Source organism: Cryptotermes secundus, unplaced genomic scaffold (genome assembly GCF_002891405.2).
Source record: "Cryptotermes secundus unplaced genomic scaffold, Csec_1.0 scaffold145, whole genome shotgun sequence".
In the NCBI taxonomy this organism is placed as follows: Eukaryota; Metazoa; Arthropoda; class Insecta; order Blattodea; family Kalotermitidae; genus Cryptotermes; species Cryptotermes secundus.
In genome coordinates, this window is record NW_019727392.1 from 140,041 (window position 1) to 156,914 (window position 16,874).

The following is a 16,874-nucleotide window of genomic DNA, read 5'->3' on the forward strand; positions in this document are numbered from 1 at the left end:
TTCGAATACCTGTGAGTCGTATTAGGCGACAAAAAAGGAACCCAGTGCCTGGGGGCATAACTGGTCCACCCTGTTCCTGGGGATATACATACGAGGACTTTGCCTTCCAGGTTCGAAGAGTCTCGAATCTGAGAGAGTAAAATATGGTGATGAGTCTCGCGGGACTCGGAGCCGAGAATGACTGCGCTGGCGAGGACAGACAACTGTTTCCGAGATAGAGCTATTTCACTGTACAGTACCAAAATTGTTAATAAGAAAGCGATATTACGTCCTGTAACGGATTTAGGCTCGCAGTGTAGCACGTGACACGTGTTTTCTACGCGTATATTTGTCTGGAAACCGCCCATCTGCCTGGCCCGGCAAAACCAGAATGTCTCCGCAACTCCAACTTGTGCCCCGCAGCAAGAAACGGAGACATGAGACTCACGCCCGACAGTGACTCCGTCATCTCCACCCACACGGCGCAATCATGGCGTCATCAATCATCATTAAATTATACACATGACAAGTTTTCTTAGCGAAGTGTGAGCTTCCACCCCCCCCCCCCCTTTCCAAATAACTAAATTAGCTGCGTAGCCTAGTTCAAGGGGCCGTGTCATAGCTCAAGCGGTTAGTCGTCAGTTCGATCCCAGGTCAGGTCATTATGGATTTGTCGCCAACAAATTGGCATTATTACGAGGGATTGTCAGTAGACAGGTCAATAACTGAAATAAAAAGTAAAATATGTGATATTCGAACCTGAAAGAAAAACATGTATTTCTCGATTGATCCTCCACTAACACTCACACACCTGTCCCATTGCTTTAACCTGCAGCATAGAAGTCTTTTGACTGTTGTCTCAGCCACTTTCGCACCTCCGTTTCAACCTCTTTGTTATCAGCGAAACGTTTCCCCAAACACTTCCCACCGTAAACAGGAAACATTTCTTTACGAATATCCTTTGTATTGAGCCCTTCTGCCCACAAAAAAAACACAACAGAACGCTGCTCTTCGGTAGTACACCCCTCAAGCACGGTCGCCATTTTGACTACTGAAACCAGCGTGTGAACATTCGCATGTGCGTCAGATACCTAGACTGTAATGAAGCTGGACTGTGCTGCTACTGATACAAACGGAAAACCTATTACGCCCACTAGAGCTGTTTTAATTCCGGTTGTGACCTATTTACTGAGTCTCCCTCGGAGTCATAAGATTCAGAATCTGCAAGCAACAGACGCTATGCCGCCACCTGAGCTTCCTGTTGTCGCTTGGACCGTTATTCCACTGACAGTGGAGATGTATTACGAAACGCCGGCTTTTTGCTCCTCGGGTCGGCGGCGTTCAGGTGTATGGCCGCGGGCGACCGGTCGTGCCCAAGCGCGGCCAGGAAATAGCTCCTCGCGCTTGAAGGGCCGGTACGGTGAGACGGAGACAGTTCTGAGATACCGATAACCGAATGTACTTTATAAAGACGCAGAATGCTTGTGTAAATAGCGCAGGACCGCGGCTTCGCAACACGAACACTGACAGTCATGCAATCATACTGATCCATTTTCCCGTTGTAACAGTATGAATTCTGTTTTTAAGCATTTCAGAGTGCATAAATGTTTATTTCATTTGTTCTCTGGACTGCGATACTAAACTCACCTCCACGCCCCAGCATCTTTAACCCAGGGAAAGAGTCCGCGGTATCAATTGAATAGGAGGCTGGGTGGGCCCCAGAGCTGGTCTGGACGACGTGGAGAAGAGAAATTTCTTGACTCTACCGGGACTCGAAATCCGGCACCTTGGTCGTCCAACCCGTAGCCAGTCGCTAAAGAAGCAGAAACTTGCCTTTCAACCCGCTAACCCTATTCCAGCCTGTCTTCACCAGCCGTTTCCTGGCAACGGCTTCTAACAGTGGAGATTCTTCAGCTTCATACGCTCAAGTCCTCTCTTCACAGACTCCCATACAGAACTGACTTGATCGCCCCAGTTGTCTTCAAGATAACTCCTCGGCATAGACCACGTGGAAACACGCCTTTTCCAACAGTGCCTCTGTTGTTGCGCGTTAATCGTTGCTGTGGAAACATGTTTACCGAGCTGTTGCCTAGAAACGGGTGTGGTATATTTGTGAATCTCGTGGTCGTAGCATAGTAACGGCTCTGCACGCTACAATATTTTACGTCTCTAAATATTACGTCTATTGCAGTCAGCATAAATTTCGGTTAATAAAAAGAAAACATAAAACCCGTGTTCCTCTGAATGTTGCAACAGGCCATTGCTTCACATAAGCTATCTGTGGATATATTCAAGATTGCGACTGTCAAATATTTATCATTCCTGGTCATTTGTTAGTTGTCTCCCAAGCACAATGCATAAACAACAGAAGTACACTGCGCGTGGCTTTGCTCACAGCTTCATGGCTACAGTCACATGCAAGGCAGGCACTGCAACAGATGACATACGCAGGCTCGACTTTGGTAGTCAGTAATTTAGCGATGACTTCTCAACTGCATATTTTGACAAATACCAAGCAGAAGTGTAACTATAGACGGCTGTTTGGATTGGTAATCGAATTTACTCAACACTTACAGATCGTAACTACAAGTAATTGTAGCGCTATCGGTAATTCACACACTCTACAGTTCAGTACAGCACGTATGAAGTGTCCTCATTCTGCTGTGTCTTTGCCAGTCGTTGTCTGGTAACGTCTTCCAACGCCGTAGATCCCTCAACTTCCGTGTTCACGACTTCACGTCTTCGCTGGCTGTCGTTTATTTCATTGCAGCTCGTGAAAGGAACCAACTGGCTTCGAACTGCTGAACTGTCATCTAAGTCTCTCACCAACCAACTCACCTCACTAGCTCCACTGTCCGCTGCTGGCCTCGTCAGCTCAGTAGTTCCTGGTTTCGAATCCCATTGGGACCCATGACCATATCTGTATTTCCAAGACTTCAACGTGTTTCCAAATGAAGCCTCCTCTTCGACGAGAGGAGGGATATGACTGGTCACTCCACTGCATTAGCTCCAGTCCACTCTAATCACTACTTATATAGCCTCGGCACGGACCGCTTAGAAAACACCGCTCACATGAATTCTATTGTTTCATCATGTTACGGCTCAGACTGCGTAGAGAACACGCTCCTCTGTTGCTGTTTACGGCCATTACGTGGCAACGGCCATTGTTTACAGAGTCATTACTTAGGAACGGGTCTACATGCTACAATATTTACAAGCCCAGCCAAACGTCAGATCAAAAGTGACGACCTAACCCAGAAATTCAGTTGGTCTTCTTTGAGACGCTGTCAGTAGCCTACCTACATAGCGTCGAATGGTAGAATGACAGGTGATTGATGAGTTGGAAACGGTTTAGAAGGAAGTGGTAGTTGCCTGATGAAAGTAGCATTTCATTTTCTTTTAAGTTTGTTACGTAATGACAAAGTCAGTATTGACAGTCTACAGTTTTAATGATTGGATGATGAATGGAATTGGTGCAGATGGTTGAACTGAAGATGTGAGGGGAAACTGAAGTACTCGGATAGAACTTACCGCAGTACCAATTTTTCTCTCACAAATCCTATAACATGACCTGAATCTGGGATCGAACTCGGACTGCAACGATGTCAAAGCCTTGGAACTTTCTTCTGGAGGGAATGAGGAATACCACGAAATGCCCCAGAAGGCAGAAGTGTAATAATGCGTGGGATAGCGGGGCCTCACAAATTGTGTCCGTTGCAAGTCTAAAAAAAAATCACGCCGGAAAAACGCAATAAAAGTTGAGGTCTCCAATACCTCAAGAACTTTCTGTCACGTATATTCTCAGTGTGGGAGCCTTACAGATTGTGACTCATGTATACCTAACTTATAGGGAGCTAATCTAACGATATACACCGATTTGTCATACTGTGCCACGTCTAACGCGGCAGCAACTCCTTAATTTCCCTGTACTACTGGGGTAGATAAGAGCCTCGATAGCTCAGTCTATATAGCGAGTGGCTACGGGCTCGGCGACCAAGGGTTCAGACTTCGAGTCCCTGTAGTCTTCTCCAAGTAGTCCTGACCGGCTCTGGGGTTCACCCAACCTCGTATCCAATGGGTACAAGGGGCTCTTTCTCAGGAGGTAAATCGGCAGGGGTGTGAAGCTGACCGCTCACCTTCAGCTAATGCCGAGATCAAGAAAATGTGTATCCACACCTCCACTCCCCCATACGCCTTCATGACGTAGTTAAGTACAGGGATAACTTTAGCGTTTTAGTGGAATATATTCCGTTACGTAATTCAACTCGCCCCTTTGCTTCCACCCCTGACTTTACTTAGCTTCATTGAGTCATAAATCTGCGAAATGTACAACCACAATAATTAGTGAGGCACTCAACGAGAGTTCTTGTCAACGTGCCAGTCTCCACTGTGCGTGTGGTTTCCTCTCTCAAGACAGAATTAGCCTGTATGCCCATCACTTAAATGTGAATGGCAGAGAGACAGAAAAACTGTTAAACTGACACAATTAATTGGGCAGACACTCCGCAATTCTCCCCGGTTGTCAGTTAAATGGTTAGAATGAAGCCGCTCGTTCGGTTTTGAAGACTAGTTCCGGTGTTACGTTTCAGAATTTGCCAGCTCCCAAACCGGGCACCACCAACTGAATTCAACTCAATTCTTATTTATTAGCTTTCCAACTTAACAGTCCATAACAACACACAAACAAAATACAAAAAACGAAATAATTACGACAATCATGATAATGTAGCTTAAACAATGCGAATTTAACACTCAAATCAAGTAGGCCTACAAGGCCACTATAATCTGCTAAACCAGAATAAGTATTCAAAGCTACCAATGTACGCCGACTTTTAACGAAGATCAGCTCGACGGAATGCAAATATTTGAACGAAAGAGACTCTTTTCTATGCATAGAACAAAATACATAATCACTATACACTTGTGAGCGCGTCAATTCCAGATACAGACGCATGGGCAGAGATTGTGCCCTGTAAATATATCGTGATATGCGAGATCTCGTTAAAGACACGGAGATTTTATTGCAAGAGGCGCAGAGCATAACCCTACACACGTGTGTCACAACAATTGCAAGAGACGCAGAGCATAACACTACACACGTGTGTGTCACAACAATTGCAAGAGAGACAGAGCATAACCCTACACACGTGTGTCACAACAATTGCAAGAGACGCAGAGCATAACACTACACACGTGTGTGTCACAACAATTGCAAGAGAGAGAGCATAACACTACACACGTGTGTCACAACAATTGCAAGAGACGCAGAGCATAACACTACACACGTGTGTGTCACAACAATTGCAAGAGAGAGAGCATAACACTACACACGTGTGTCACAACAATTGCAAGAGAGACAGAGCATAACACTACACACGTGTGTCTCAACCATTGCAAGAGACGCAGAGCATAACCCTACACACGTGTGTCACAACCATTGCAAGAGAGACAGAGCATAACACTACACACGTGTGTCGCAACCATTGCAAGAGACGCAGAGCATAACCCTACACACGTGTGTCACAACCATTGCAAGAGAGACAGAGCATAACACTACACACGTGTGTCGCAACCATTGCAAGAGACGCAGAGTATAAGTTTTTATAGCGAAACTCATGCAAGTTGAAGTCTTTATTAATTGGGGCACTTTTCACTCTGCTGTGATTTCAGTTCTCTACTTTCGTCACTGATTATCCTCTGCTTCAGGGTAGGCTTCTATTGGCCTGTTTCGTCTTAAAACTCTATCGTGGCATCGTCATAGCCGTCGTTCAACGTGGACTACACTAAAATTTCTCTCTGCACTGAGTCATTTGCAGACTGGTCGGCCGGAGGACATGTGCAGCGAGGGATCGAAAACAGGGGAAATTCGCCAGTCAGGAGCGAGAGCTAACCACAATCCTGCCTGTTGCGTGCACACTTATCCTGGTACTTCCCCGAGTGGCCTTGGAAGTTGGGAGCCGCGCATTGCAGACCTGGCAAGGACCTTGGGACATTTCTTCTTGGTCGCAAGTCGCGTGTTAGGTGGACCAACGAGACAGGCAGACAGCTTGGCGTTGGGCTCGGTGCGAGATAGTGGTGACGGGTCACAGGCTGCTACAGTCCACTTCGAAAACACAGACAGCCTCTCGGTCTAACCCAGAAAGTTCACCGTGCGGGAGTTGTGTCCTTACTAACCCATTCGTTACTGGTTCCTACGCAGTCTTCTCCTTGCGGATTAGCCCCTGTGACCACCCCTCATCTCAGAATTAATCTGTAAACTATTAATCTTGCACACAGTCGGTAGGACTTCTTGGAGCGGGGTTTTAGCCCGCCGCAAGGACCAAACCCTCCACACAGCGCAACACAAACAAACAAAAACGCAGACATACACCTCTGCCTCAAGTGAGATTCGAACCCACGAACACAGTATCCGAGACGAAGAATTCTTCCTTGTGTCAGACCACTTGGTGGCTGTGAGGGACATGCTGGCTACTTTATACCAGCGGTTCTCAACCTCTATCAGCCCGCGGCCTGGTAAATTTTTTCTACAAGACGATGGGCCGGTACCGGGCCGAGGGCCGGTGGTTGAAAAACACTGCTTTATACTTTTTTTTTTTAATTAGAGACATCGAAGACTAGAGTCCGAGACACGTTCGGCACGTTAAGGAGAACACTGTTCTTACACAGAAATAGCATCAGTCAGGGTAATTCTTTAGTTATAATAATTACAACTTTGTTCGGACGTTTGGTAGAGGTGTATTTATCGCATGCAGAAATAATTCGTTTCCCATGTAACGCACTTCTTTGCGAAGGTTACCGTACAGCGCATGTCGCCTGGTACCCAGGGGTACATTCGCCAATAACAAATTGCTTGACATGTTTCCTCTCGAATTGCAATTCTCTTCAAACCGTGAGCACAATTTTACACAATATGAGGGTAAAGAAGGCTTATATAACATTTGTCGCTTAATTTAAAAACCTTTACTAAAGACCTACATGTGCCTACCAGGTATAATGGAGGCAGACGGACCAGACTTACTGATATACAGAACTTGTCTCGCAAGACAAGAAATGCCAGACGACATGGTGCTTCTATGTATGTATGTATGTATCTATCTATCTATCTATCTATCTATCTATCTATCTATCTATCTATCTATCTATCTATCTATCTATCTATCTGTGTCTGTCTGTCGTACCCTCATACTTGACCAACTTTCAGCTCAAGTAATGTAAACCTGAAGTTGGTAGTGTACTTAATTAAGCACTAAGTCACAGCGAGTTATAGTGGAGGTATAACTCGGTACTATACAGAGAGAAGTGAATTTGGCATTAACCCCGGAATAAGGGTCCCGGTAAATCTGAACTGCTTGTACCACAGACCACTACGCTATTGACTGAAGCTCCTCAGTGCTGATTTGTCGAGTGTGCTGAACATGAAACGTCTGTCCCCGTGGAAGAATAACAGGTTTTGTTAACACAACAAAAATTACCATAATATTTACTTCAAGTGACTGTGTATTTGTCCCAAACATCTATTGGTGCCCAATGTCTACATGACGTACCTGGCTTACCTTGAACCTGAAGATGACTTGTAAAACTTTCGAATTACTATTCAAATCTATAACAATTATCTGGATGTTCTAACGCACAGACAGCTCACCGGCATGGGCCGATGCTTCATAAGCTCTGTTCTCGAAACATCTGCTTCGAAGAGCACATCAGTCTAAACTATCAGGTAGATCCAAAAGAAAACCATTTTCTAGTGAAGGGAAAAGAGGTCGGTAACTTCTGTGAGTTATCACTTTCCGCTTATCCCAGAGGCCGCGCAGGCAAGGCTTAAACACTGTGGTCGTGGGTTCGAATCCCATTCGAGGCATTGGTATTTCTCTGCATTTATTCTGTTTGTGTTCTCCTGTTGCGGAGGGCCGATCCCCGCCCAAGGAGTCCTACCGGCTGTCTATATGATTAAGAAACTGGAAAACAGAAGACAGGGTTCATCTTGGGCTGTAGCGCTCACAGATTAATTAATCAGTATCTGAACCAATTGTAGTTTTTTTTTTTTAATTTCCTAGGGTGGGGTAAGATGGTGTCCGCTTGGCGTGTCAGTCACAAACTCGCCTACTGTAACAGCCCCAGATGATATATGATGAATTGGCAGGGGAAACCGAAGTATTCGGAGAAAACCTACCGTAATGCCACTTCGTCCACAACAAATCCCAAACGAACTGACCTGGGCTCGAACGCTGGCCGTCGCGGTAGGAACCAGGCGACTGAGCTATGGCACGGCCTGCGTCCAATGGTATGATTGATCAATAATGAATTGGGAAGGATTTGAAAGGCGACTGAGGAAGAACAGGAAAGACCTGAGTCTGTCCTGACCGGCCGACATTGGGCCTGACCAGCTGCCTAAAGAAGGTAAAGCTATCTCTGTAACGGGCCGTGGAGGCCCATAGGGTTGTGAGACGTCGAGGCTCCCACATTTTTAGACAATGGCCTCATAGATGGCAGTGAGCTTGTCAGCCCAACAGAACTGCTACAGGCTTGCCCTTACTGAGGCAGAGCGCAGGGGAGAGTAACATGATGGCCCGGCGTTTTGCTTTGGATACTCAACCAACACTTTTGCAGAATGCAGATTTGGGGAAATGCCGGATTTATGATATTGTCGCATGTATGGGTGAGTTTGGATTGGTAACTGGATTTATTGGACTCTCTGATACAACGCGTGACTACACTTACAATTCACTATTACACACCGTCCACAGTCACGTCTTCATTAGCCGTTGCTAGGTAGCGGCTTCTATCGGTGGACATTACCCTTACTCTGGGCTCCCGAACTGTCCCCGTGCCTCAGCTACCAGCTTCTCACAGCAACAGCTCACAATGACTCAACCTCAGCAGTCCTCTAACTCACTCACTCACCAACCAACCAATTCACTTTCCTGCATTTCACTCAACTGAACTCGCTCACTAATTGTCCTACTTATAACATCTAGGCACGGACCGCACAGAAAACGCCGTTACTCTGTTGCTCTTTCCATTGTTGTGAGCGCAGCCATCGGCGCAGACCGCGCAGAAAACACCGCTTTCCTGCCAGTCCATTGGCGCATGTTAGGAATGTGCTGCCTAGCAACAGTCGTTGTTCTCTTGTTTGTTTCGCGGTCGTTGCCTAGCAACGTGTCTATAAGCCACTATATCAAGTGATGTTTGCTGAATAAGGGAGCGTTTCTCTGCGATTACAGATAGAAATTTACTGTTTCTGACATAAGCGTCGGCAAGGGAGGCGAGCCAGGCATTAATATTATGTTATGTTTTTAGTTCATCCTTCTGTCCGGAATGCTCTAGGGACATCAATAAAAACACAGCCTGGTCTCTGGCTTACGACTTAAGACGACTCCGAAAACGGGTCGTCCGTCGAAAATCGAAGTCGACTTCGTAACATGCTCAGGCCCATTTGCAATGTTGTGACCATCATTACGACAGAACCTTTTTGTTTTTATTACAAAATCAGTCCTGATCACGTGAACTATTATAAATATGAACAAGCACGTCATGGAGACTTTCATTCGCGATTGCAACTGAGCGATGTTGTAGTCAACGTATCGCTAGGTTATCAATGAAACTGTATGTAAATTTAATTCATTATGTTTACATTAATTTTTCAACAATCTGTAATTTGTATGGATTTTTCTGTACTCCACAGCGTCCAGACCGACTCAGGAGCCGACCCAACCTCCTATGCGACTGATACCGGGGGTAAAGCGTCCGGGGTGTGAAGCTGACCACTCATCTCCATCTTGTGTCAACGTTCGCTTATATTCTACCACGGATCATTAAGAGTCACGACTCGCTCCATCGGAGTACTTGCATACAGCTAAATTAACATTTTACCCAAATCCGAAAACTCCAGAACCTGGTCTAATTCAGACAGGGGAACTGTTGTTTTGGAAGAGGTTCCGCTTGGCAGAAGATGCCGGAGAAAAACTATCACTTGGGTCCTGGGTCAAGGTCAATACTTCGAGTTTCGAGTCACAAGTCAGAAAATTCTGAGTGAAAGTTTAATTGGTCTCAAATCTATGAGATCGGAACTCGGGAAGTCGTGGGTCCTGTAGCTTTTAAAATGTTTTAAAGGAAGTCTGTGGACAAATTTGCTGGCTTCCTCCACGCCCGGCAAAAGCCGTGGCAGCGCTTGACCTCCTGACTTCCCAATTTCCCAGTTCATGCTTTGCCAAACTGTGGGTAGACTTACCGACTAAGCCGCATTGGTGTAGTCCCTCTTCCTCAGCGCTGTTGGGTGCCGGTATCCTGTAGACTGCATGCAGGATTGGACTGGTGTGGTCTCTCCAGTTCTCTGCTGGCTCTATGAAATAGCTGCCGGTCGAGGTGCGGATGTGCCCAGTCTGGAAAAAGGAAGACTCTACATTAACAGAACTGAAGAAAACTCACAGTATCTGTCGAACGCGAAATGTCCACACCTAGAGCAGGGACCTTGGAGTTATGCTTCACAGAATTTTAGACAGACACAATTCTGATGCATTGAGTTTCAACGTGGCCCCAAATCCTACCCTGCCCGGCCTCTGTTAGAGACTTACTTCTCCTTCTGCTCTGCGGTGCTGTCACGCTGTAGGTAAGGACTTCCATATTTTTGTGGAGGGGGAACATAAAAAGCAGCTTCTCTCAACCAGCGTCTGTTTTCATGGCAACAATTGGATGCGACAATGAGGTGTTTTCTACGACGTTCGTGCCGAAGTGTTCAGTTCGTCAGTGAGAAGTTGGTTGTTGAGTAACAGTTAGTGAATTGGTGAGTTAGATAATCGTTGAGGTTCAGTTGTTGTGACTTCTTGATGCGAGAAGCTGGTAGCTGAGGTTGGGGATAGTTCGGAAACCCAGAGGAAGGGGAACGCTCGCTGTTGGAAGCCGCTACCAAGCAACAATTAGTGGAGACTAACAGACTGAGAAGACCTAGTGTGTGTATTAGTGAACTATGAAGTGTAGTCAAGCGTTGTATAATTGTGCGATAAATCCAATTACCATTCCAAATCCCGTCTATAGCAACTCAAAAACACGACAATGTATATGCATTCTAAGTTAAGTTAAAAAAAAAAAGGTAAAGGTATCCCTGCAACAGGCCACGGAGGCCCATAGGGATGTGAGACGTCGAGGCTCCCACATTTTCTAGACAATCGGTTCACAGATGGCTAGTTGAAAAATCTAATTAAACCATCGGGATTCGAAACCGCGACCTTCCTGCTTGTAGAACAGTGCCTCAACCAACTACGCTACCGCGTGCCTCCTCCTAAGTTAGGGCATACGTGTATATATCCTACTGAGCTAGTAAGGGAAAAGGAATTCGGATATAATTAATTTCTGTTGTCTGAGACCACCCGACTCTTTACTGGCATTCTCGATACTATTGTATACGCAGCACCTTCTGCGCAGCGCTATTTCCGAAATTGGCCTTAAGGCTGTTGTCTTTAAGCATTTCTTTCCTTGTAATGCAATTACCAGCATCTACGCAGTGTTGCTTGTCTGTAATTGGCCTAGAAGCTGTTGACTCGGCACATAAAATAAAGATTTGAATTGAAATAAACTTATCATCATCAAACGCTTATTCAGCAGCGCCGGCCATGGCTGAAATTATGTAGAGCAGTGAACTATGGGATAGTTAGTGACCAAGGAATCGGAAAAATACAGAATGTAGAGCGTGAATGCCAAGTATTGAGACAGTACCCACGCGTCTGCCTGGGAAAGAGAGCAAAAGACGTGAACCTGAGGCCTCTGGAATACGAAACTGTACTGCCCAGTGAAACGCAAACTTCAGTTTACTACTTATTTGTTTCTGTGCAAACTTAATAGCCCAGAGATCAATTACAAAGTCAGCTCAAGTAAGAAGAAACAACAACAAAAACAAAACTCACAAAGAAAATGCAGAACAGGGTGATTTATACTGTGACGGGATAATCCATTGCTAGACAACGGACTGTTGAAACCCTCTTAGAGGAATCAAAGCGTTGGCCGAGGCAACGCATTCGCGAAACAAAGTGATGAAAAGGCGGTGACCTCTATTCGGTTCTCACGCATTCATAGATGGCAGTGGATTCGTGAATTCGAGATTCATTCAGACCCAGACGGGAGTCAGAAATTCATTCATAAGAGAATTCAGCCGGGAAGTGTTAACCAAGCGACGACCAGTAAGCAGGCGTAAAAGGTAACGGTGAAGCTGTCTCTGTGCTTAACCAATTAAGCACTATGCCATGAAGGCGTATGGGAGAGTGGATGTATAGATCCACATTTTCTCGACCTTAGCATTAGCTGGAGGTGAGTGGTCAGCTTCACACCCCGGCCGCTTTACCCCCGGGGAAAGAGCCCACACTTCCCACTGGATAGGAGGTTCGGTGGAACCCAGAACCGGAATAGACGACGTGGAGAAGAGAAAATTCTCGACCCTACCGGAACTCGAACTCCGACCATTCAGTCGTCCAGCCCGAAACCTATACCGACTGAGCCAACCCGGCTCCAGTAAGCAGCTGCTGAAGACTTAATTTTATAGCAATCTTTAGAGTGGTATAATTATTTGTAGCCACGACTTGGGAGTGTCCAATAAATGTATTCATCTCATCTAGAACCCATAATTATCAGTCAGGCAAACACCTTTAACGTGACAGTATATTAATATTATTATTAATAATGATGATGATAATACTTCCGTTTAAACTAAGCACTGAATTACTGCTGCTATTAAGCAAATATTCTCCGTTCAAGATTGCCTTTGTTCTAAACTGTGTCCCATTTTTGAAGCTGTTGCGCTTCGAGTTCCTTCTGGCGTAGCACTGACTTCCTGTGTTCAATGTCTGCCAGTCTGGTACAAATTGTGCTTCTGCTGCTAATATTGTTTGTTGGGGTGCTGACGTACGTGGAGCTAAACCCATTTTCACTGCTCATATTTTATGATCGTACGTATGTTCTTAATTATTGAAATATCAATTGAATTCCACATGACTGCCCCCGCACAATGGTTGACGTGATTGGATCTTTATTGTTGTCTGAATGATGCATGTTGCCTTGTTGTCATTTTTATATGTGTGTGTGTTTGTTTTCTTCTTTGCCTTATGCTTACTTTATAACTGTTCCTTTGGCCTTTGCGTGAGCATATAAATAAATGAAATGAATATAATTGAATCGTTACTTTTTGTAATTCATCATCATAACCAAATCTTCGCAAAGACTATTCCAAAAGAAGGCTTCAGAGTAACTCCAGCGTTGTGTCACAATTACGCGATCCATCAATAACTGTAATAATGGGAAACCCGCAGTGGTGGTACACCCCCATTTGACTGTCAAACCTGGTAGCTATGCAAACGAATGGACTTTGAAGCAATGAAACTGTACTTCAAGGGGGGTATGCTTACATAAGTGAACAAATTACTCTGCTTGTCACCGTCCTAATTATTAATGCATTCCGGCTTCTCGAATGACATACAATAATGGAAAGGAAACAAACCAAAGAATCAATACACACAACAGCTAATAATTCTAATGACAAATATGGTTACTTGAATCTATTTAGCAAGGTCTGTAATCCTTGGAGACTGCTGCAGAGGAAGAAGTTACATTCAATGGTAATGCTGTGCAATTTATATTTCAATTTACCGTATACAAGGACTGCGATGGCTTATTCAGATATAATTGTATTATACTTCAAGGTTCGTACCTGCTGTGATGAGACGCCTGACACTCCTCACTGCACTGCGTGGATGTAACGCACACCCACTACAAGCAGCGTGCCTGCGCCATTTGATATCGTACTCTGCTACAGTCGAAGCGGTCGAAGCTACATTTGCCGTGAGTCAGTGTCGATATATCGACACGATAACGAGACAATCGATGTACAGGAACGCTCGAACGCTGCGATCGTAGGTTCGAATCTCACTCAATGCATGGATGTTTGTCTGCGTTTATTCTGTGTCTGTGTGTAGGTAGCGGCCTTGCGACGAGCTGATACCCTGCCCAAGGAGTCCTACCGACTAACATTACGAAACTGAAGGAAAGGAAAGGACGCCCTATCCTCGAAGTGGGAGCAAAAGCGCACGGCATAAAGAGAACATAAAATATGAGGAAACGAACAGAAGTTACAATTCTAATTCGGAAGAATATTTTGTATTCAGTGATAAAGATGGACGAAGCCTGTATCTTATTTGCAATATATCGCAGTCTGCTTCAAACAACACTACCGAAGGAACTGTTGCGTATAATCGAGTCATACACGATTGACTTCGACCATGTTACTTTCGAGACGAACTCGATTATTGATCGACAGGTCATTATGGGCCGCCAAATATCGAACAACAATGAAACCCATCTGACCAGTACCGTCAGTTTCAACAAAATCGATATTTCGCTCTTGGGCCCCAAGTTGTTGTCATCAGCTCTGCGGTTTCATTTGGGGACACGGTCCCCCTAAATTACTGAAGTTTAATTAAAACCATGAAGCCATTTTAGAGCAAATCGAAATTTAATATTATGGGGCTCATTTTAAGGCCCTCCACTTTTGGAGTTCGAATATTCAGATCCAGGGGGGCACGGCCATAATCTTGAACACCAAATATCAATATTGCAAGTCCGACCGTTCAGGCGCGAGACGCACATCCATACATACATACATGTACACAAGCACATACACATATGCATACATACAAACACACACACATATATATATGGCATAATCTATTTAAATTGATCCACTTCTTATGTTTACTAATAGTATTATAATCCAAAATTAAAATTGTTAAGGTTTAAGTACGAAATACGTCCCGAACAGCATGTGTTGTTAAGTGCTAAAGTAGGATGTTCCTAGAAGGTAACAACCAGTAGTTTAAGTGAAACAGATAAAAGCATAATTATTATTTTAAAATGCGAGAGAGGGGTGTGTTCAGGATACCGGTTGTTGTGTGCGGATGAGTTTCGTAGTTTTCGATGGTTTTTTTTTGGGGGNTAAACGTTCTCTTGGTGTAAGAGTGTGACGGGTCGGTATATAAATGTCGTGACAGTGGTTTCTGTGCCGTGTAAGAGCTGCTGTATGTACATCGACTCACTCAGCTTAAGCACGGACCCCGGAATCAACTTTACAATGTATCGTGTGTGTGGCTGTGTTTTGTGTTCACGGATCCCAAAATCTACTGTCACGTGTATAAGTGACTACAGAAGGGGATGGACTGGTGACTAGAAGCAATTATAACAGTATCACTGGTTTACATACTCCTAAGATCAATATGACTGCAGCACACATGAAGTCTTCTGTCTTCACTAGACGTATCCTGGTAACGGATCTTAATAATGTCGTCCGTTTACGTCCTTACCGTCTTACTTTACCGACCGAACTCTGAGCTCTCTTATGAACTAATCCTTGAACTCTCTGGTGAATGCCGAATAACGGCTCTCTCTCTCGAGTCAGACTTACTTTACGGCTGGTAGTTTGCCTCCAAGCAGTTCGTCTTGACAAGCCCCTTGAGACTCACGACCAGTAATTTTTTTTCCAGCTCAACACCTGCGGTTATACTCTTTGTGTAACATCCGCTGTGACGAGACGATGAGTCCATTGTTTACAATTGCTGCTCGGCCTCGCCAGCGCAGTCATTCGCAGGTCCGTTCGGGGCACACCGAATATAAGTCACCATGTCGAACAGTTCCTCTGTTATTCTGTTCTTATTTTGTGTGTGTGTTTAACCAGTGGCGCGGGAACGTGTTTACAGAACTGTTGTCAATCAATGGTCATACTCGAGAGTATACCTTCAATACATGATACACAACAGGATGCAACGAAATAAAGATAATTCTATATACTGTAAGCATGTTTAACATCTGAATTTTACATGCCTAGCATCGCCCTTACCAAGTTAGCCACAAATAAAACACTTAAACGTGGCGGTTCTGATAGATGTTCGGTAGGAAAATAACAACCAACAGTCTGACGTGCACGCAAATGGATCTGTCACTTCAATTGCAGTACCGGGAATAGAACCACGACACAAAAGGGCGAAGCGTCTTTTTTCTCAGTGCTTCAGGAAACACGTACGTGTTACTGTGCGGTAGCTGTGAAGGTGGGCGAGAGAAGGCACACCAAACACCGTTATGTAAATAAAGGAAAGTAACTCATATATTTCGCAAAGCCGCGTGCGCCAACAGCTGAGTTAAGTGCCTTCAGCAAGGTAAGCAGTTTCTCACAGCAAACAAAGTATCACTCGCTCTACTGGAGATGAAGCAATTCCGCAACTATTCAAAGCGCGGGAGAGTAGCGGTCTGCAGTGACAGGGCTTTATGTTGGCCACTCTCCAGCTGAACCTAAGTTCAGCGTCTCAAGGCTATCACGCAGGCCTCACTGGCCTGAGGCAGGTTCCGTACCGCTTAGTAGGACGCACACTTGAAGAGTTCGCAACCGGACTTCAACGGCAACAGTCAGTTGAAACAACAAACCGTGGCTACGTTTGGGGAACAAAACGGAAAGCGAACCCCCCATATAATTTTCACAAACCCGTGAAAGGGGGCACGCAGAGGTGTAGCTAGCTGAGGTACTATGCTAGAAGCAGGAAGGTCGCGGGTTCGAGTCCCCATGAGGTCATTTAATTTTTTCAATTGACCTAATCCTTCCACCCGCACTGTGGCCCTGGGATCGACTCAGCCTCTAACAGAAATGAGTATCAGGAAAGAGGTGGGGTAAAGAGTGGCCAGCGCGTAAGGCTGACAACCTCACCACTATCTGTAAGCAGACTGTCTAGGAAATTTGGGAGCCTCGACGTCTCACAACTTTACGGGCCGCCATGGCCTATTACAGGGATAGTTTTACCTTTACCAAGCCCACGAAGACACGTTAACTCTGAAAGTGGAACAAAAATTCCGTGCCAATATTTGCTGGACATTGG

General features: G+C 45.1%; 1 protein-coding gene across 1 annotated transcript in view; it reads right to left on the bottom strand.

Moving 5' to 3' along the window:
• Positions 1–16,874, bottom strand: part of LOC111864627 (A disintegrin and metalloproteinase with thrombospondin motifs 9) — a 363,750-nt gene that overhangs the window by 101,655 nt on the left and 245,221 nt on the right. The window contains exon 5 of the mRNA XM_023852002.2: positions 10,208–10,358. Coding sequence (XP_023707770.2) covers positions 10,208–10,358 — 151 coding nt within the window. The remainder of the gene's footprint in view (positions 1–10,207; positions 10,359–16,874) is intronic.